The sequence below is a fragment of the Euleptes europaea genome, chromosome 15 (assembly GCF_029931775.1).
Source record: "Euleptes europaea isolate rEulEur1 chromosome 15, rEulEur1.hap1, whole genome shotgun sequence".
In the NCBI taxonomy this organism is placed as follows: domain Eukaryota; kingdom Metazoa; phylum Chordata; class Lepidosauria; order Squamata; family Sphaerodactylidae; genus Euleptes; species Euleptes europaea.
Window position 1 is genome coordinate 14,570,352 of NC_079326.1, and position 21,992 is coordinate 14,592,343.

Consider the following 21,992-nt stretch of genomic DNA (forward strand, 5'->3'; position numbering starts at 1 on the left):
AAAAGAGGTGACTTATATAATTTTCCCATTTGCCTTCAGGCCAGCATGTAAGGTTGCATTATTTTTTACGCCTTTCTGCTATGTATGAATTTTACAGTTTGCATGGAATATGACTTTTGATGTGGCTGCTTGTTTTATTGATGGTGATATTGGTTCTGTGGCTTTAACTGCTGTGCGTATTTCTGTGTAAACATACTTGGGTAAACTGCCTTGGGCCCACTATATGGGGGAAGGCAGTTTATAAATCAACAAAATAAGTAGTTCCAGGTGATGGTGGTATATTTTACTACAGAAATTAGGTGTCTGTCATAATTACGTCTATTAGAATTACCATGTTGGTTGAACAGGGGACTAATCCTGTGGTGATCCTGATTACCTGGAAGTTAAACACTGGACTGGATCCAGTGGAAAATTTCTGCTGAGAGAAAGGGTGGAGGGAAGAGATTCTTGCCAATTTCCTCTCCAGTCCTCCAACTCCCCACAATGTTGATCATGAAAAGTGTCTTGTCTGCAGGAGCAGTATTTGGATTTCAGCTGGAGGGGTGGGGGGTAAGGACGTTCTACTATGCTGATGTAAATCCCTTCTATCAGCAGAGATTTTCAGCAGGATCCACACTGTTTGACTGAAATCAGCACATCTTATTTGCTACAAAATTTGTTTGGGATCAGTCCATCTACAAGGCAACTGACATGGTAATTCTGGTATGCATGAACGAGTAAACCTGCTTTAGAAAAGGGGATATAAACCTTTTTGGCTGGTAACTGAACTTACGACAGAAACATATTTCTGAGTGTCAAGTCAGCCCAAGAGAAAATGCTTTCCAAGGTGAAACCAATACTCACTTAAGCATGTCCTTTTGCATAAAGAATGATTCTATTGTTTATGTATCTTTAGTTTGTGTAGTTGAAATTTCGTATTGATGTTTTAAGGCAACCATTTTTTTTTCTCCCGGAGAATTACCAGTATATTTTAAACACTGTTTTGTACACTGACTACATTGGTAACTTTTTCCTTCTTCCCGGAAACACCCAAATAAAATTATATTTATCACCCACCATTCAATGATACCAAACTTACAAGCTTAAAAAAATCTATAAAAAAAGAATCTTCAGAGTGCTATGTGAAATTCATAATGGAAAAGAAGTGCTTTGTCACACGGTGCTGCTGCTTTCGCCGCTTGAAAATTCCCCCGTCGCTCTGGGTAGTGTGAATTTAACATACCTGCCTCTTTCCCACCCGTTCCTGATGCGCCGCAGTCTTTGGTTCATACAAGGAAGATGGAAGAAGACTTTAGCTAGGATTACTGCACAGGGTACCAGCAGTGTGAGGGTGTAGGTGGGAGGCAGGTAGAACTTGTACTGGTTTTCATCAAAGGCCCTGGTCCAGCCGTAAGTCAGCGTGTGGAGAGTGCTGATCACCAGAGCAATAAATCCAAGAGTGGACTAAAAGGGGAAAGGGAAAAAATTGTTGATAGTAACATCATTACTAGGGTTGCCGGGTCTCTCTTCGCCACCAGTGGGAGATTTTTGGGGCGGAGCCTGAGGAAGGTGGGGAGGGACTTCAATGCCATAGAGTTCAATTGACAAAGCGGCCATTTTCTCCAGGTGAAATGATCTCTATCAGCTGGAGATCAGTTGTAATAGCAGGAGATCTCCAGCTAGTACCTGGAGGTTGGCAACCCTAGGGATAAGGGATTAATTCTGTGTACATAGATTTTCAAAGGAACAATGGGATTAAGGTCTTTTTCTCAACTTTGTATGTTTATAACATTTTTCTGTGAAGAAGAGGCATGTTATCTCTGCAGACACAAATTCCCAGTTTTGAGAACTGCAAAACCAAACATCTGTGATAAAATCTTCTAGATAGAAAAATAATCTTACAACCTTCTGGAAAACCATGACATTGTGAATGGATTAATGGAATTTACCAAATAATTTAAACATTGCATGAATATACAGCCTCATGCTACATAATTAAAAACTAATCCTTTTTCATGATAAATAACCTTTGAACTATAATACATCTTGAATAGATCTGGACTATAATACATCTTTCAGGGTCTGAGGGATGGATCACACAGCTGCCTGGCTACTCTGCTTCAACTCACCCCCCCCCCCAGCATCTTTACATTTACAGCATCTGTGCATACAAGAATGCAGGCTATTTTTGTGGCAACTGATTCAGACAAGCTGACAGACCACTAACTGGTTGTAGGACTTGGTCTTAAGTAGGGAAGACTAGCTTAAGTAGGGAAGAGTCCTATACTTTGCATAGCTAAGCTCACCTAATCAACAGGCAGAGGGATGCTTAATTCTATTTAAGAAGGTTACTGGCATATATCCAACAGCACATCAGTGAAGTTCATCTAGTAAGTGGTGTTCTGTTATCGCAAGGGTTTTTGTGCAACTGGAAGCGCTAGACATGGCATGAGTTGTACATTGATGAGCGCTGACCATCTCTTGCTTTTAAAATGCATTTTAACCTTGTTATTGAATTATATGTTTAAAATATTGCACAAAAATACATTTAGAATACTGTTCTGCTGCTAGCACTTTGCCTTTCACAAACAAACTGGTTGTTGGATACAGTTTTCCCTGTGCAACAGCTTACAACTTAAAAATAATAATTTCCATGAACACTGTGGCCTTTATGTTAGCTGACGTGGACCATAGGATACATGCCACTATCTCTCACTCAGCAGGAAATATTAAGACTGAATATATTTAAACTACACAGGGGATGGATGTGCATCTACATATGGATGAGACTCCTAAAATGCAATTTCTGTCTGCCTCAGCCACTGAGGCACTGTACAAATGGGGTTGGGACAGCTTCTTCCGATGACAGAAAAGCTGTTGCTGATGATAAAAGCATTAAGAAGGGGAAAAAGATTCAGAAATTAGCACTTAAAAAGTTGAAATCAGCTTGTTCTGCTCTGCAAGGGAACTCCCAAAGCAGCCATGGTTTCCTTTGGCTTTTGAAAAGCAGAAAACGTGTTTTATTCTCTTGAATCTAGTTCTGGTTAAAGGAGCAGAAATGCTCATGAACTAAAGCACAGGGCAGGCTACCTGTTCACAATGATACTTGACTGGAGTGATCTGAGAATGGACATCAGAGAACACAGATACTCCTGCTCTCCCCCCTACAAAAAAACAAAAAAACACACACCTGGGGGAATGTCTAGAAAATTAACACTTTCCCTCTAAGGCCGTGTTGGTGAACCTATGGCACGCGTGCCGGACTTGGCACGCCGAGCCCTCTCTGTGGGCATGCGCGGGTAAGTTGAGCAGCCGTCACGTCTGCCTTCCCTGGACTCCCTGCCACCCAGCTGGGCGACGGGGGCTTTGAACTGCTCCGCGCTGCCTGCAGTTCAAAGCCCCCCCCCTTCCCTGGACTTGCTCCGCGCTGCCTGCCCTTCCCTGGACTCCCCGCTGCCCAGCTGGGCGGCAGGGGCTTTAAACTGCTCAGCAGCTCAAAGCCCCCCCCTTCCCTGGACTCCCCGCCGCCCAGCTTAGGGGCTCTGAACAAACATTAATTGTTCAAAAGCATGCCAAATGCAAACTTTTACCTTTCAATAAAAAGTTGTTTGTATCATTGAAAGCTCTGTTATTGTGTTTTTCTTTTAAGGCAAAAGATGTTAATGTATGTGTTGTGTTTTCTAAACTAAAACTTCAGTATTCAGGTTAAATTGGCACTTTGCGATAAATAAGTGGGTTTTGGGTTGCAGTTTGGGCACTCGGTCTCTAAAAGGTTCGCCATCACTGCTCTAAGGTGACATCAGTTTTTTAAATACATTGCACAAGTAAACTTGAATAGCCCAGCAATTATTTAATTAAAAAAAAAAAAAAAACACCAGAAGAAACATAAAAGAAAACAAGTAAAGCTTTTAAGGTTTTCTTTAAAGAAAAACTCTGAGCCAGTAAGTTGCAATAGTAATTTGTTGTTCTCCAAACTTATTTCCTATTTCACTCGTAAATAATGCATGTTATGAGTAGAGCAACAATGGAAAAGTAGAGTTTGATAAAGTTATGGGAGAGAGAAACATGAAGTCTTTCTGCTTCCTGTATAATTTTAAGCAATGTGTTTAGGATAATATTAATTTTCTACATAGGGGCCACTTGTCCCATAACCTGAAGTTGCAGATCCAGTGAGGAGAGGGATGAGTAGCTGAATATAACACCGTCAGTTATGATGGCTGGTGTGCTGTGATGCGTATGCGAGGGAGGACAATGGCAGCTTCCATTAAGCCCAAGGCTAAATCCCTCCTGCAAGCACAGCCACACTTAACATGGGGATGGATAGATGGTGTCCTTGGCTAGATTTAAAAATGCAGTTAAACCTGTACAAAAGACTCTTGGTAGTACTAATGGATGCCTGCAAACAGAATGAAAATCTAGAAGTTGCCCTTGGCTCTTTGTAGGAAATTTGCACATGTGGAAGAGATGCTAGATTACTGTAACTTGCTCTAAGTAGGGCTGCCCTTGAGACTGATCCGGAAACTCCAGCTGGTACAAAATGCAGCAGCTTGGGTCCTTACTGGGACCACCGCTGAGTGTATATTCAGCCACTGATTTGACAACTGCACTGGCTCCAGGTGGAGTACTGGATCAGGTTCAGGGTGCTGGTTTTAACCTTTACAGCCCTAGATGGTCTAGGACCACAATATCTGTGGGACTGTCTCTCCTGGTATGCCCCCAAGAGAGCCTACTGAGTCCTCGACTCAGGCCAGGGCTTTTTTGGCCCGGGTCCCAGCCTGGTGGAACTCTCTCTCTAGTGAGAACAGAGCCCTGCGGGATCTAGCGCCGTTCTGCAGGGCCTGTAAGATGAAGATGTTCTGCCAGGCCTACAGCTGAGGGCAGCAACGGTGCCTAGCATAGCTGGCCTCCCTTCCCCTTTTCTTTTTTCTTGTTTCCATCTCACTGAGTTTTTATTGGAGACACGATTGCTTTTCCCCAGGCTCGCTGTTGACCTGTGTGCCGAATAATAGGTGCCAAATGGATTTTACTGTTAGAATTTTATTGTTAGTAAATTATATCGGAATTTAATTTATATACTGTGTGATTTGTATTGTGTTTTGGCTGGATGTTAGCCGCTCTGAGCTCGACTTTGGCTTGGATAGAGAGTGGGATATAAGACCAATAAATAATAATAATACTTTCTATGGCATTCATGGTTTTAATTGGGCATATAACCAGATGTTAATTTTATATCTAATTCTAAATATTGGCCTAAAATGCAGATCAAAAAATCTGCAGAATGAGGCCATCTACAGGGAAGGGGGAATTTACAAACTTGGGATAACCCCCAGATTTGTAGAAAATGCTAAGGAATTATACAAAATCAGGGATAGTGTGTGAGCTGCATAGCAACCCTGGCATGGAAAACCAAGAAATGTGCCAATAGAGGAACCCCAGAAAAAGAAGATAATGTGGTGGTGACAACAAATGGAAAAGACAGCCATGGGAGGCTCAAAATGGGAGAAAGTTGTGGGGGGACAAGAAAAGGGGCAGAAACAGGGGACAAAAAAAGCACTGACAGGTAGAAAAGGAAGAAAAAATAGTAGGGGAAAGAAACGGCTAATGGGTGGTAGAAAACAGAAAAAAGTGGCAAGGTGGGGATTGTAGAGAAAGTAGGTACCAGCATGGAGCAGACAGGTTTTCCTTCCTCTTTAAATATAGTCTTTACCTGAATGAAACTGAATTCCCTCCAGTTGAGAGCATTGGAGATCGAAGGGAGTGATGTTATGGCAAGTAAGGAGAGCAAGCCCAGAGCCATGATGCCAAAAGAGATGTAAATCTCCATCCTCCAGACTTCCTCTTCTATCCAGGCATTTTCTTTCTTCTCTAGTGCCTACAGAAACAAGAAAAAAGCATACAGGACAGACTAACGGGCTTTCTTAATATACCAATGCACATTGCTTAGTACTGGAAGTTACTTATCCTGAAGAACAGCTGCCTGGTAAATGATTGTCAAAGATGGTAATGACCGTGGTCGAGTCCCTTTGAAAACTATGTACTTAATTGTGCCACTGGCCACTGCAAATGCCATTTATGAAGAACACAATGAATCTACACCAGTGTATGCAAAGTTGAGTGCTCTATATTTGAATTTTCAGAGCTGGCTTCTTGGCATTATATTTCACAATAAATCTGCCTGTGCGCTCAACTGTGAACTTTGGGCTTTCTGCTTCGCTTTGGCTGCACCTTCTTGTTGATTTACACTATATTTAGAAATGGCCTCTAGGAAAACCATGCGTGTTTTAGGTTCAGTCCAACTCTGTATTTATATTCCCTGAAATGATAAATGTTTGTGAACCAGCCATTGCCCCAGGGGAAGCCATTCCAGGATCTCCACTGAGCTGCTCAACCTTATAACTCTGTACAAAATGCAGGAGTTGTGCTAACTGGTCTCTGCTCCCACCAAGCAACTTTTGACTCCCTGCTGGGTACATGTGATTTAAGTGCAAACACTGCTCATGAATTTATCTGGCACAGAACAGTGGGCCCCAAGGCTTTGTACATTCTGGGCTCTATCTGGTGCTGCCTATGGTTAGGCACAATACAGGATGACAGGTAAACAGATGATTGACTTCCACAGCTCGTGTATGTGTGTGTGCATATCAGAAAAACTGACAGCTGGATTTGGAACAAAGGCAATAACCTACCAGCACATCCCCACAGTAAATTGCAAACGCCACTGCAATATGATTTTTAAATGTGGCTTAAAGCATAGCCATGAGAGGTACAGGACATCCACAGGTCCCACTGACCTCCAGGGGACTTGCCAATAACTTGGCGCCTGCAAGATCAGACCATGCTTTTGCCATTTAGGACTGCAATTAACATGGAGAGTCAGCTCTGGTTTCAAGCTAAAACCACAAGTATAGCTCTTGGAATACTTGACTGCTCAGGGGCTTAATGGGATTTGGTTTAAGTGCATTTAGGAGAGAAATGTTCAAGCTAATGGAAAAAAAGAGATGGGATTTGTACTATATTACAGAGGCTGACACTCAGAGCCATCCATTTGTTCCATTAAATCAATGTGATTCACAAAGCAAGGATGTTACTAGCAAAATGTAAGAAAAGAGAGAAATGAGCTGCAAAGGCTTGCTTAGGATTATTTGCAAGCACCACTGAGGAGATACACAGCTGGAACCAACGTACAGCTGTGGGATTGTATTCTCTATGCTGAAAACCAAAAGTGCCATTTTCTAATTTATCACTGTGTCTCATATTTATTTATGAACTTGAGGCAGCAATCCTAAAATCAGTTCAATGGAAACTTACTTCCATGATAAGAGTACAGATCTATGAAATAGGGAAAAACTGTATGTGCTAATACCTGACACAAACTTTTCCACTAAGGAGGTTCTGAGCAAAATATTAATTAACATGAGGGTTTACAAATGTTTAATGAATCTGCAATTGTGGAATTTTTATGCCCGATACCCATGATTAAATACTGTAAGTGGATTTAGGACCGTTCTCCTGACAATCTCACTTTCATACGTAGAGAAGTACTTCTTAGTTTCCATGTCTTGTGATAGTAAAGTATAAAAAACGTATGAGTAACATTTACTAAGCCTTGATGTGGACAGCCCAGGCTAACCCAATCTCACCTGATCTCAGAAGCTAAGAGGGTCAGCCCTGGTTAGTATTTGGATGGGAGACCACCAACAAAGTACAGGGTCACTACACAGAGGCAGGCAATGGCAAACCACCTCCTCTCTCTTGCCCTGAAAGCCTTATGGAGTTGCCATAAGTTGGCTGCGGCTTGACGGCACTTTCCCCCACGAATATTTACTAGAAGTTCAGAACCAGCATAGGACATTAAGAATGTAAAAATTCCCTTGGTGGATCATACACCTGAATTCTGCGGCTTTTCTCAAGATGGGAGGTGCCTGTGGGTGCTAGCAAGTCCAAGATTCCTCAAGGCTTCTAAAATACTTTTTTAATGTTTATATTTAAATATTTGTAATGTATCTAACCAAAGATAAAGACAATCTTCTGGCACTTATTTGTCAGAAATTGTCTTGATTTGGTGCTCTTTCAAAAATGTGTGTGTGTGTGCATGCGTGCACAAACACAACGACAACTCAGCATCATCCAATGGGAACCAATAAGGATTAAGGGAATGTGTCAACTCATCTTTACAGAGATACAATGAGCCAGCGAAACTGGGTAACTAGGAGCTTTGGATTAAAAGCGTTCAGCCAACAAAATCAAAGGAAAAGTTTGAATGCCAGTAAGCTGAAGAAGGAAGAGTACAGTACCTGCTTGACAGCCTCATTGAGTAACAGGTAACGATGGGACCGCCGCATGGGTAGGCAAAAGCTGTATGCCGCATGCAAGGCTGCACAGAAGAAACTTAGAAGGCCAATCTGTTTCCTGTGCTGTAACCACTGGTCAAGCCAGTCTGGGAAGCGCCTGTATTTAGTGCAGTAGTACAGCTGAAAGATTGCAGCGAGCACTCCGGGCAGGTAGACGAGGGACAGCATGACGTAGGCGACACAAGGCAGCGTGGTGTTGATGACCTCCACAGGGATCTTGTAGAACTTGTTCTTATGGTCCCGAATGAAAGGGTGCAAAACTTGTCGGATGAAGTTGTAGGTGTAGAAGCACAGAAACAGACCCAAGGCCAAGAAGACCGGGATCTTCCAGGCAGGGAGGAGGCGCAGAGGAATATTCTCAATTTCACGAGCTGCAGTCAAGGAGCCCATGTCCACAGGGGTGAACCCCAGCATGTGAGACATTTCGGCAACTGCACATTTGGCTTCCTGGTTGTCAGAGCAAATAAAGACCTACAGTGAACAGAAGATATGTAGTTAGTAGTGAGTTTATTTGTACAGCCATAGGCTGCTACAAAGTATCCTAAAATATTTACAAGATTTTAAGAAAACTGATTAAAAATTAGTTACAGGATAAAAAGTAAAACAATAGTTATTACACAATCACAAATCTATAATCATACAATAAAGGGAAAAAACCCGTTAAAACTAAAAGTGCTCTCACTTGCTATGCCTAAACAGTTTCCTTCTTTGGAGCCTTGAGGGCTCTTATCTTCTTAGCAGCCAGGGCAAACTGAGACATTCTGTAAGTCACGTGTGCATCAGAGTCTGATAGTAGAAAATGCAATTTTTCCATTTCAGAACATAAGTTTACGCCTTTCAAAATCCCATCCAGAAATTTAGCTCTGAGATCCCTATACAACGGGCATAATAAGACATAATGAAATATATCTTCCAGAGATGGGATTCCACAGATGCGTATATGTTGTTCCTTTGGGGTCTGACTATACCAACCTAACAAAAAGGCCAAAGGCATGGTCTGAAATCGTAAGGCAGTAAAAGCCACTCTGAGACTCCGAACTGTGAGGTTAACTAGATATGAAGAACCGAGGTGATTATTTTTAATGAGTTTAAACCAAGGTGAAAATCTGGATTCCTGGATTGATGCTCTATCGACCGATGCATCCATCCTGAACACCCAATCTCCAAGGAGAGAATTGTTCAAAGAAGCATCTAAAAGATCGTCAGGGATAGAATAATGAACACAGATATTGTCGAAGGCTTTCACGGTCAGAGTTTATCGGTTCTTGTAGGTTATCCGGGCTGGGTGACCGTGGTCTTGGTATTTTCTTTCCTGACGTTTCGCCAGCAGTTGTGGCAGGCATCTTCAGAGGAGTAATACTGAAGGACAGTGTTACTCCTCTGAAGATGCCTGCCACAGCTGCTGGCGAAACGTCAGGAAAGAAAATACCAAGACCACGGTCACACAGCCCGGATAACCTACAAGAACGAGTAACACAGATATTATTGAGAAATCTCTGATGTGCTTGGTCTTTTGACATTAGACGTTCAAGAGATTTACCACTGAATAGGTTCGTTCTGGAAGTTCTATGTTGTTTGCAATGTTTTATAATTGCAAGATGAGCGCGAGCCCCGAAAGACGGGACGCCAGTTTCAGCCTGTCATCAGGGCCACTGGTGTCCCCTTGGGAAGAACTAGGATACGTCTGAGAGAGTAATTTTGGGTCCCCTCTAAGCTGGAGAAGATGGCATCCTTCCACCCCCATCCTTCCACACCATATAATACGTATGGCACGACCTTGCTTTTGAATAATTTTAAGACGGGAATTATGAGAAAACCACCCTTTGAAAAATAGAACCTCAAGATGGAACCCACAATCCGTAATGCAGAGAACTTGATGACAGCTAAGTGCACGTTCCAATTTAATGTTTCTTTGAAAGTAACACCCAGATACTTAAAGGAGCTACATTGTTTGATTAAATTGCCCTGAATGCTCCAAGAAGATTTTTTTTGGCCTTTTCCTAAATACTAGTACACTACTCTGAAGATGCCTGCCACAGTTGCTGGCGAAACGTCAGGAAAGAAAATTCCAAGACCACGGTTACACAGCCCGGATAACCTACAAGAACCAACTAGTACATTTGTTTTCTCAAAGTTGATTTGTAAGGCCTCTTCCTTGCAGTAATCTCCCAGTTGGTATAATAACCTTCTAAGTCCAATTTTGGTAAGCGAGACTAGGGCCATGTCATCTGCATATATCGACTGAGATTTTTTGCTGCTAAATAGATGGTGGGAAAAGGTGTGAACCAGTAATCCTCAACACTATATTTTTAATATATAGGTTAAATAATAAAGGAGCCAGAACACAGCCCTGATTAACACCCTTGCTTATTGGGATGTTATCTGTTAAGGAGCCTGATGACCCTACTCTTATTTGAGCAAAAGTGTCCGTATGAAGCCTACGAAGTAAAAATAATAAGAGGCTATCAATATTCGTGCCCCCTAGTTTTGTCCACAGGTGGGTTCTATCTATAGAATCAAAAGCAGCAGCTAAATCAACAAACGCCACATACAGCACCTTTGTGGGACCATTTATGCCGGAAAAGGCCAAATGGTAAAGCGCTTGGCAGTGATTTATAGTACTGAGGCCCTTTTGGAACCCTGCCTGATTAGGGTATATGATTTGATTTTGTTGACCCAGTCCTCTAGCTTAATCAGCAGGTATTTACTAAATAATTTAGCAGCTATATCCAACAGACTTATAGGTCTCTAATTATGTGGGTCTGTTTTGTCCCCCTTCTTATGAATGCGGACAACAGTACTCAGCTTCCAAGAAGACATGTGAGCAACTGGCAACTAAGATCAAAAGCACAGGAAGCTGGAACAAGTGACAGAATCTGACGCAGGAGGTCTGCATATCTAGCAAGAATAAAGTCACGTTTGAGCGCAGGATCCCCAGATGCTCAGAGTATGCTTTGGTGAAATTTCTGCACCCTCGTATGTGCTTCCCGCCATATGCTCCCTCTTCCATGAGAGCTGCCTTGTTGCCCTTACTGGCTCTTGCTCAGTTTGTATACATACACATTTCATGTATCACATCTGCATCCTTCCTCCAAGGATTTCAGGGGGCATATATGAGGTTATCCCACTTTAGCCTTGCAACAATGTTGTGAAGTAAGTTAGACTAATGGACAGTGACGGACTCAGCATCATTCAGTGAGCTTCGAGACTGAGGATTTGGATCACGGTCTCCTCAATCTGAGCCCAAGTTATCAAAGAGAAATTGAAGATGATAAAATGAGGTTCTCATAGCCTCAACTAGAGCAGTATGGGTAGGAGCAGTAGGAGGGAAGTTTTAAGTTTTCCCATGCACTGTTTTCCTAATCTGGTGGCTCCAGGGAGCTACCATTTTCCCTGGTGTACGTTCCTCCACTGGGAAATCTTTAATGACTTTCTGGGGGAGGCTTAAACCCCACCCTTCCCTTGCAGTCCCAATCTTAACTGGGCCATTGTACACCTGGTTTTTGGAGAAAAGTAAACTCTAGGAGATCTGATAATGCAACTCGCAGCATCTTGTCCGTCTGAATCCTGAGCGACCTTGAGCTAGCCACCCTTTCAGCCGGAGCAACCTCGCAGGGCGGTTGTGAGAACAAAATGGGAGAGGGGAGAACCACCTTGAGCTCCTTGTAGGAAGGACAGAATAAAACTGTGATCGATTATGTGCTGATCATGTGGCAGATGCAAAAATTACAGAGAGCTCCGATCACAGCCCTAAGAAAAAATTACTGTAACCATTTAAAGGCACGTTCTCCCCTTTTGTTTCTCGCAGACATGGACATGATGATAATCAGACAATTGATAACGATAACAGAACATTACCTGCTTATTCCCATCCCTGGGACCTGACTGCAGCGTCCATGCTGATATGACATTAAATCCTTTGACGACGGTGCATGCTGGGAACAGTGATGCCAAGTACTCAGCGTTTGATTCCTTGTGGTGGTTTATTTCAGCATTGTTGCTAACATCCACCAATATTTTGCCAGACAGCTCGTCGCTAAGGTCACAGAGTGTGGTGTAGTGTTCTCTGAAAATTGCCACAAAGATAATATCTGTCTTCTTTATAGCATCTGCCTGGAAAGTCACTTCAGCTGCTGAAGGGAAGAGACTCACGTTGCGCTTTGGGTTCCGGCTTCCAACCACCACCTTGAAACCCGAGCACACCAGACGCATAGACAGGGAGCGCGCAAAGTCACCGCTTCCCAGAATGCCGACGGTCTTGCTGCCAGCAGCTGGGACCAGGTTTGAATCGCTCTCCCCATTCTGATGACCAAGGAGCGGCTTTGCCATGTCACCTCCTGGCATCCCGTTCAGCTAAAACAAATAAAGATAAGTTTGTTTCAAACGTTGGGCTGAAAATGGCATCCCACTGTCCTGGAATAATGTTATGAACCTTGCAAAATTTCCATTTCAGGTTCCTGAACCAACTTTTGGAGTTACCCTGGGAGAGCTGATGGATCTTGTGCATGCACAAGACCAGAATCTAACCTGAACATCTGATTGACAAAAAAGATTCGAAATGGGGCTTTGGGACCAATACTCTTTGGGACATGGATGAAGAAAATAGCTCATAAAACACCTCCACATGCCAGGTCCTGGCCTGAGACTGGCTTGGAGATTCTCCTACCCAACGGACAATCTCCACCCCATGAACCATCCTTCTATTTTATGTTGGGAGTTGATTTGATGTTTATTCTAAAATGAGGTTTTAATGATTTTATTGCTTTTTAAACTAACTGCTGCTCATTGCTGTTCTTAAGCTACTTTTTTACCCTGTTGAATTCAGATTCTGCGTTGTCAAGTCCCTTTGAATGTTTTGCTTTGAAACTGAAAAGTGTTGTAGAAGTTAATTACCCTTCAATTTAAAAAATATATGATGGAATTATGACATAAAAGCGCCAGAAAACATTAATGAAGGTAAGGGTCACAGACACATAATGTTTTCTTTTGATTGTCTGAAAATACTCTTTCCCCTTTGCAAATGTGTCTCCCCAGGCTGCTTTTTCAAGGAGGAGAACAGCAAGGAGAGGGCACTTTAACCCTTTCTTCTTGCTCAGAAAAGTAACCCCTGGGCTGCTGGTACTCTCGCTGTGGAAGACGTACAGGTAATTCTAAGCATTCCCTTGTGGAGATGAATTTGCAAAAAAAAAAAGAAAAGAATTTTTTTTAAACGAAGGCGAAGAAAACATAATATGCTGTTTGACCTTTAGAGAGAGAGAGAGAGAGATGGCGAGGGAGAGAGTATTATTACAAGAATCTTGTCTTGCCAGCAAGGGTTGGAAAAGACCCCAAGGGTTGGAAAAGACCCCAAGAACAAAATCCTCCCACTAAAAAGAGGTGTGGGGGGGAGAAGACTGCTGCTTGGTGCCGTGTTTGTAAAATTACGCTTTCTCATTCCTAATAGATCTGGAATGCTTCCTAATAGATCTGGAATGTCTCAAGGCCACAACAGATGAAATGAAGATCACAGAATTCAGATCATGGGTAAAAGGCAAACCTCAAGTGTTTGCGGCCCCACTTTAGACAGGGGCCACAGGAGGAGGGAATGGTTTAACCCTTCACCGCTGTTTGGCTTTGCTGATCAAAACGACTCTCCGCCCCATGCTGTCCCCACTTTGAAGGGAAAAAAAAAGACCAGACCTTTATCAGCTTATCTTTTACACTTTAAAGTGCTAATACTGTGGGAGGGTAGAACATTTTTCGTTAATGAAATTATGTGGTGATTGAAGGGTTGAGACATCTCTCTTCTCCCTGTACAGCCCCAATCCAAATTGGGGGCAGCACATGCTTGTGTTTTGTCTTTTATAGATGAATGAAGATCCATTATCTTTCTTGCATCAGTTTTGGTTATGGATACATGGGTTAGAATTGCTACTGCATGACATATTCTCATGCTTGCTACAAGTCCTTTAGTTTACTCTGACTTCATTTTAACTGTGATTTTGTTCATCTAACTGAAGTAGCTAAGACTGCAATCCTCAGAACACTTTCCTAGGAATAAGCCCTACTGAATAAACGGGACCTACTTCCAAGCAGATCTTCTTAGGATTGCTCTCAAAGCATTGCAAGGATTCCCCTCCCTCTCTACATTTTCAAGGCATCTTCATGACAGCCTTCATAAAGTCCCTTTCATCTATGCATTTTAACGTAGATAAAATCCTGGGGTGTCCTTATAACCACAAATACGGATTACAGTCATCACTTTTTATCAGTTCCCCTTGTTAATGTTGCCTTAAGGTAGCAAGCTAAGTAGAGATTCCCCTTTCCCATCGTGACAACTGTCAAGTCAACAGGCTCATCGTCAACCTCACATTCACTTTTCAGAATATCATTGGGTAGGGAAAGAAATGAGAGTACAACAAGTTCACAGGTTATCATCCTGGAAGTAGTGTGACAACCCTTGAGTGAAGCTAGAAAAGGCTGTTTGGTTGGGTATCCATTGGAAAGTTTATGTAAAAGCTGTTAACATAAATCAAAGGGAAATGCATATCTCCAACTCTAGGTTAAACAAAGATTAGTATTTAGCATATGTGCTGCCGAAGTGAGCACAAACAAAGGTATTAATATTCAGCATGCTGAGGCAGATTTTACCTAGAGACTTCTCTCACCATGGGCCGTCAACACTTCAAAAGCACAGCTAGTTTTCCCTCAAGCAAAAAGCACTGGTTGCTTTTACACTCTGGTGTTTTACGCTCCGTAATGGTCATTCATAATGAACAAAGCTATTTGAAAAAGGCCCAGCATGAACAGTGTACTACCCCGCAGTTGCTTTTGTTTTTCACAGGGCAAGGAGATAGTGTGGTATATTTAAGATTGGACAATTTGACTGCTAGAAAATGTAAGTAAATCCAGGGCATTTGAAAAACTGAATGACAGGTATCTGCCAGACATCTCCTATATAATTAACAAGGGATTTAAATAACACTATTGTTTAAATCACTATACTATAATAAGCTCAAGATGATTAAGCCAGCTCATAACAGACTTCTCCAAGAAGCCATGTGGCTGCTGATAGCTGAGTCATGCATCATGGGTGCTACAAGCCTTCAGTTTTGCTGATTCACATGTAAGTCTTCCTCAGGAGCTGATCACATTCATCCGTCTCATTCTTGTTTCCTTAACTGACATCTGCTCTCAGAACAGCGATAATTCTAGAAGTAACTTCCCCTTTAACGAAAAACACCACTAGATCTAAATGGATAGTCCAATAACTATACAAACGTCAATGGGGCAGGAGAAGGAAATACATAATACTAGTCAAGTTGCAGTGTCTTAAAACTGAGATAAATCTGAGATAAACAATGCATTATCAACCTTGGTTGATTTATTTTCAGATTAATTAGATGGTGTAATATATGCCAAATCCGACAAACCATTTCACATATAAACAAAATAAGGATATTTTAAAGGGATGGTGAGCCGTAGAACTTGACACAGACACTATCCAACAGGTGCCTGTGACAGTCATCTGGCATGGCATAATGGTTAAGAGTGTTGGACTGACCTGGGAAGACCAGGTTCAAATTCCTGCTCTGCCATGGAAACTTACTGCGTGATGCTGGGAACTTTACAATATCTCAGCCTAACCTACCACACAACATTGCTGTTATAAGGATAAGACAGAGGAGCGTAGAATGATGTGAAAAGCCTCTTTGGACCTCCATCGGGGAGAAAAGTATATAAATTTATATAAATTTTATATAAATATAAAAATAATTTTTTTAAAAGTCACACCAAATGCTGGTTGGATCACCAGGAGCTAATTTTGGCTTTTGGCATGTATTGCTTGAAGAGACCATGGTAGGATGGGGGATAAAAGCCTGATTGACTACACTATGCCAATGTCAGTTTTACAGCACTGCTTCCAACCATGTACAGTCCTCTCATCTAACAAATACTAATCCATCAAGTCTGTTGGGGCAGAGTCAGCATTCCTCTCATGTCTACTAAAATGAAATGTAATGATTTTAAAAGGAAGTGTAATTCTTCTGGGAAACTGAAATATATGCAAACTGTGTCACTTATTTCAAAGTGAAATATGTGACTATCCTACACAGTATTTGGATTTTTCCCCCATAATAAAAAAATTAAGCTAAACAAATTGGAGCGCATTCTGGATGCTAATCACGGACAACTACTAATAAATCACCTGGGAAACTAATTGCAAACAGTTGCTTATATTCATAATATCTTATATGGCCAAAGTGAGTTCATCCCAACACATCCAGCATTAAAACTGGGCACTGTATCATCATCATCATCATCATCATCATCATCATCAAAGGAAGATAAGAAAAGTAGGAAGAACGTTAGCAACTACAACAAATTTCTAGAACTATTTTGTTACCCCCCCCAACATACTCACAAAGGCAGTCCAAAATAACTTCCCCCCTGCAGCTGCCTCATTATGAGAGAAACAAAACCATTTTAATTCACTGCTCAAATCCGGAAAGAGTTCCTGCAGAAGAACAGAGCAGGTGCGACATCCCTGCTGAGAGCTGAGTAGGCCTATGTACAAAAGAGGCCCCTTTAATCAAAGACTCAGGAGGATCTCCATCCAGAAATGTAATAACTTGACCCATCTGCAAAGCATTTGCAGTAACAGTAACAAAGATGTAAAGCGAAAACAACTGGCACAGGGGAAAATAAATAAGATAGGGCAAACAGAGAATGGCAACTCACAATTCAGGGTCAACCAAACTTAATGGCCAGACCTGCTGATGGTTAGGAAAAAGAGGACAGGAGGCAGTTCCTGATCTGTTCAAGAGTACCTACCAACCGGTTTTTATTCTGTGCACAAAAGTGACTAAGGCCTGGTCTACAAATGTGAGAGCTAGCACAGAGTAGTGGTTAAGGTGTTGGACTAGGATTTGGGAAACCCAAGTCCGAATCCCCACTCCGCCATGGACACTTGCTGGGTGATTTTGGGCCAGTCACATACTCTCAGCCTCAACCCTGGGTAGTATTTGGAGGGGAGACCTCCAATGAATACCAGGGGAGCTATGCGGAGGCAGGCAATGGCAAACCACCTCTGAACGTCTATTGCCTTGAAAACCCTATGGGGTTGCCATAAGTCAGCTGTGACTTGACAGCAAAAAACATGCAGAAGAATGAGGTTGTTGAACTTAAGTTGACGTGGAGGACTGAACCAAAGCACAGGAGAGGATCTGTATTTTTAAATGCTTCGTTACCGAAACACTCACTGCAGACTGTAATTTAGCACAGCAGGGAGCGAGCTCATCTAGGACATTTCTCCCTGGGGTGCTAGCTTTTTACTTGCAGGGCATCTCTTACATGAGGGGGCATTCAGAACTAGTCTCCCCTACCTGCATTTGTAAGTAGTTCAGTCCATTTTACCACCTCATTCTGCTGAATGAGAAGAGCAGGCTTCACTGGGCTATGGTGTATTCCTGCCTCTTCTGCTGGGATAACTTCTACAAGTAATGCTACATCATGAATAAATCCAGCTACCATTTCATGAAGGAGATGCCACAGAGTCCTACAAGTAAGATATTTAAAAGTAATACAGGATTGTGAAGAGGCTGTACCTCAAACATCTGGATATCTCTAATCTCTCAGTCTGAGTACTGGAAGATGATCTTCATGTAAGCCAATGTGAAGTTTCAACAGTATTTCTTGCTTTGCTATAATAAGAAAGAGTCCATGGGATTTTCTGAATGAAGCTACTCTTCCATTACAAGTACAGAGCAACCTGTGTGAATCCATTTTTTAATAAAAAAATCATTAACTTAGAAGCTGACAGCCTAGAATTTAACTTTCTCTCCTTACAGGCACAAACTTTTTATTTTAGTTTTGGTCTTTCCTTCCTTCTAAAAGTTAATGCTAACATCTAATATGAGTTATAACTCAGGTAGTGAATCTTTACAACTGAATAATAAGAGATACAATACTAACACCTGGAATTCTCAAACACATCTGGTGGATTTAATGAGTCAAAGGGTTTTTTCATTATCATGATCTCCTACTTCTTTGGTGGCTCAAACAGCGGTTTGGCAAGATTATATGTCCCACAGATTCCACAATTCCTTCCATCATTATAAGATTCTTTCCTGCTTTCAAGGTGAAGTTTAATTGTGCCGGAACTTGCTAATTCTTACTAAGCGAAATGCAGTTATAGTATTCACAAGGAATGTTAAGTAATGCACCGGTTAAGCCCACTGCATTAACACTGTTCATTCAATACAGTAAGCAGAAAGGAACCCTTTTAACATTGAATGCACATTCTCACTAGTCGGGCTTTTTCATTTGATTTACAGGAAATGCAATAAAGTCTTATTGAAGCCCAGTTCAATGAAAATCAACACCACCTTGGTCAGGTGTTATTTAACAAATAATCCAAACATTCCATGTACCAATTCTACATGTGAAAAGTGAGGGGCTGTATGTGAAAAGTGAGGGGAGGGGCTGTGGCTCAGTGGTAGAGCATCAGCTTGGCATGCAGAAGATCCCAGGTTCAATCCCCGGCATCTCCAGTTAAAGGGACTAGGCGAGGAGGTGATGTGAAGGACCTCTGCCTGAGACTGTGGAGAGCCACTGCCGGTCTGAGTAGACAGTACTGACTCTGATGGACCAAGGGTCTGATTCAGTATAAGGCAGCTTCATATGTTCTGTATTTTCTGTTTTAGGGTACATAAAGTGCTTCTGGAGAATTGGGTCTTTTTGCATCCATTACGTTTTGTCAGTCCCCAATGTGTGCCTACACAGAAGACAACTCGACGAACAAGTTACAGGTAAGTGCAAAACTGTTTAACCTGCTAGAGTAAATGTGTGTGTGTGTGTGTGGGTAAAGTGATGTCAAGTCGCAGCTGACTTATGGCGACCCCTTATGGGGTTTTCATGGCAAGAGACTAACGGAGGTGGTTTGCCAGTGCCTTCCTCTGCTCAGCAACTCTGGTATTCCTTGGTGGTCTCCTATCCAAATACTAACCAGGGCTGACTCTGCTTAGCTTCCGAGATCTGACAAGATCGAGCTATACCATGCTGCCTTCCCTCCTGCTAGAGTAAATAGCAATAGGAAAAAGAATTTCTATAACCATTACCTAGACAAGTCTGAACTCTCCCTAGAAGCTAAAATGACTAAACTCAGGCGATCATACTTTGGTCACACTATGAGAAGACAAGAGTCACAGGAAAAGACAAAAACGCTAGGAAAAGTTGAAGGCAGCAGGAAAAGAGGAAGACCCAACATGAGATGGAATGCCTCTATCAAGGAAGCCATAGCCCTCAATTTGCAAGACCTGAGCAGGGTATTTAACAATAGTCATTTTGGAAGTCATTATGGTCACCATAAGTCGGAGTGACTTGATGGCACAACTCACACACAATATTTGCTTTATAGTGAGAGAGGGTCTCACAGCCAAGCATGAGCCCTGCTTCACTTCTGAGCCCAGAAAACATTGCCTTTCATGATCTAGACATTTGGCATCATGCCCACATCCCCTAAAACAGCAGTGATGAGTCCCTTCACAAAGAAATCTACTCTGGACCCAGAAGAGTTGAATAACTATCATCCAGTCTCAAATGTACTGTTCTTGAGCAAGATAATTGAATGAGTGGTGACTGGGCAATTTCAGGAATTCCTGAATGAAGTTTGGATCTATTCCAATCTAGTTTTAGGGCTGGTTATGGGAGTGAAATAGCCATGGTCACCTTGGTGGATGACATGTGCCGGGAGATGGACAGGGGGAGCATGACCCTGTTAATTCTCCTGGACCTTTCAACAGCTTCTGATACTATCAATCATGGTATCTTTCTAGACCACCTTTCAAGGGTGAGATTGGGAGGCACTGTTCTGAAGTGGTCTCCACCCTGCCTCAAGGGCAGGTTTCAGAGTGTGTTGGGGTACTGCTTCTTTCCCCCTTGGACTTTGGCCTACAGGGACCACAAGGTTCCTTCTTGTCCCCCGTGATTTTCAACATCTACGTAAAGACACTAGGAAAGGTTATCCAGAAATTTGGGAACTGAGTTGCCACCAATATGTGGATGACTCTCAGCTCCACCTTGTGCTTTCAGCAGATCCTAGGGAGGCTGTGGAAACCAGGAACAAGTGCCTGGAGGCAGTTTTGGGATGGATGAGGGCTCACAAACTGAAATTTAATCCTGACAAAACAGAAGTGCTACAGGTTCAAGGAAGGTTTGACCCAGAAACTGAGAGATCTCTTGTTCTGGATGGGGCCCTTAGCTAGGAGGTAGTGCTTGACCCAGCCCCGCTGCTGGAGAAGCAGGTAGCAGCTATGACCCAGAATACCTTTTACCAGCTTCAATTGGTAAGCCAGCTGTGGCCTTGTCTGGACAGAAAAGATCTGGCTACCATGGGGAATGCCCTGGTACCATCTAGATTAGAGTGCAGTGCACTCTACATGGGGCTGCCATTGAAGAACCTACAGTTGGTACAGAATACTGTGGTCAGAATGCTGACCGTAGTGGGTTGTAGGGACCATATCACTCTAGTCTTATTCCATCTACACTGACTCCCAAATTGCTTCTGGCCCCAAGGCATTGACCTTTGAAACCCTATATGGTTTGGGGCCAGCACACCTGAAGTACTGCCTACTGCCATGTGAACTTACCTGTACATCCCTGTCATCTTTAGAGACTCTGCTTCACCTGACCCCACCATCCAAGGGTTGATGGGTGGCAACCCAAGAGAGGGCCTTCTCAGTTATGGCACCAAAACTCTGGAACTCTCCCCCCAGGGAGATCCATCTGTCTCCCTCTATCATTGTCTTCTGGTAACAGGGGAAGACTTCTTTGTTTTGGTTGACATTTCCCCAGTAACTGTTATTGGCCCACCTCCCTGGTTGTGTTATGTGTTTTTGTGTTTATATATGTTTTATTGAATAAATTATTTTATATATACTTTATTTTAAATGCTCTTTTAATGTCTCAAATGTTTTAATGTTAAAATGTTTTGATGTTTACCACCTTGGGTGGAAAGACAGCACAGAATTTCTTTTTAAAAATAAATAAAACATAAGCACCTGAAGCTAAGTAGGTGATCAGTTGTACTCTCTGACAATGCTTGGGTGCTCGGTTCTCTGTTTCCTCACTTGTTGTGTTTTGCAATAGGACCACCTAGGTTGATATCAGAGCGGCGCAGTTGTCAGTTGGTTAGCTGCTTCTAATCTCTGCCTGTCACAGTATGGGGTGGGTATGCTATTTGGTTGTATTGCAGTTGGTATTGTAGCATATGTGGTATATATTTTACAGTATGGGGTGGGGCCATCGTAGTTATGACACCCCATGCGGTAAGATCGCTGAGGACTCTGGTGCAATTGCTACGTTCTCTGTACCTCAGCAATGGAGTCCATAGTTTTCCTCCACTGAGCAAGCAGAGGTAACCAATTGAGTATCTTAGGATGGGGCTGTTAATTTGCAACTCCATGTTGTAAGATATAACAGGGGAAGTAAAAAGACAATCCCATAATATTCAGGACATACAGTAAAGAAAATGTAAAAGGCTGTATTGGGGTAGGAAAAGCAAAGAGCACAAGTTCTCAAAAGAAAGAAGATGCATCACAAGCTGAATGGGTTTTCTATCCTGACAGATAAAAGACAGAATGGGGTGAATAACACCAAGGACCTTCTGGTTTGATGATAGAA

General features: G+C 42.3%; 1 protein-coding gene across 1 annotated transcript; it reads right to left on the reverse strand.

Moving 5' to 3' along the window:
- Nucleotides 1-954: 954 nt before the first annotated feature.
- STEAP3 (STEAP3 metalloreductase) lies at nucleotides 955-12,679 on the reverse strand. Its single transcript, XM_056861492.1, has 4 exons — nucleotides 12,189-12,679; nucleotides 8,274-8,801; nucleotides 5,687-5,851; nucleotides 955-1,443 (listed from the first exon to the last, which is right to left on the reverse strand). Exons 1-4 carry the CDS (start codon nucleotides 12,672-12,674, stop codon nucleotides 1,153-1,155), a joined length of 1,470 nt encoding a protein of 489 aa, XP_056717470.1. The 5' UTR covers nucleotides 12,675-12,679; the 3' UTR covers nucleotides 955-1,152.
- Nucleotides 12,680-21,992: the final 9,313 nt, after the last annotated feature.

Coding starts and splice junctions, on each gene's coding strand:
- STEAP3 (XM_056861492.1), bottom strand. CDS start 12,674: ATGCCAGGAGGTGACATGGCAAAGCCGCTCCTTGGTCATCAGAATGGG. Junction 8,802..12,188: donor CCAGGGATGGGAATAAGCAG/GTAATGTTCTGT, acceptor TGTTCACTGTAG/GTCTTTATTTGCTCTGACAA. Junction 5,852..8,273: donor TCAATGAGGCTGTCAAGCAG/GTACTGTACTCT, acceptor TTGTTTCTGTAG/GCACTAGAGAAGAAAGAAAA.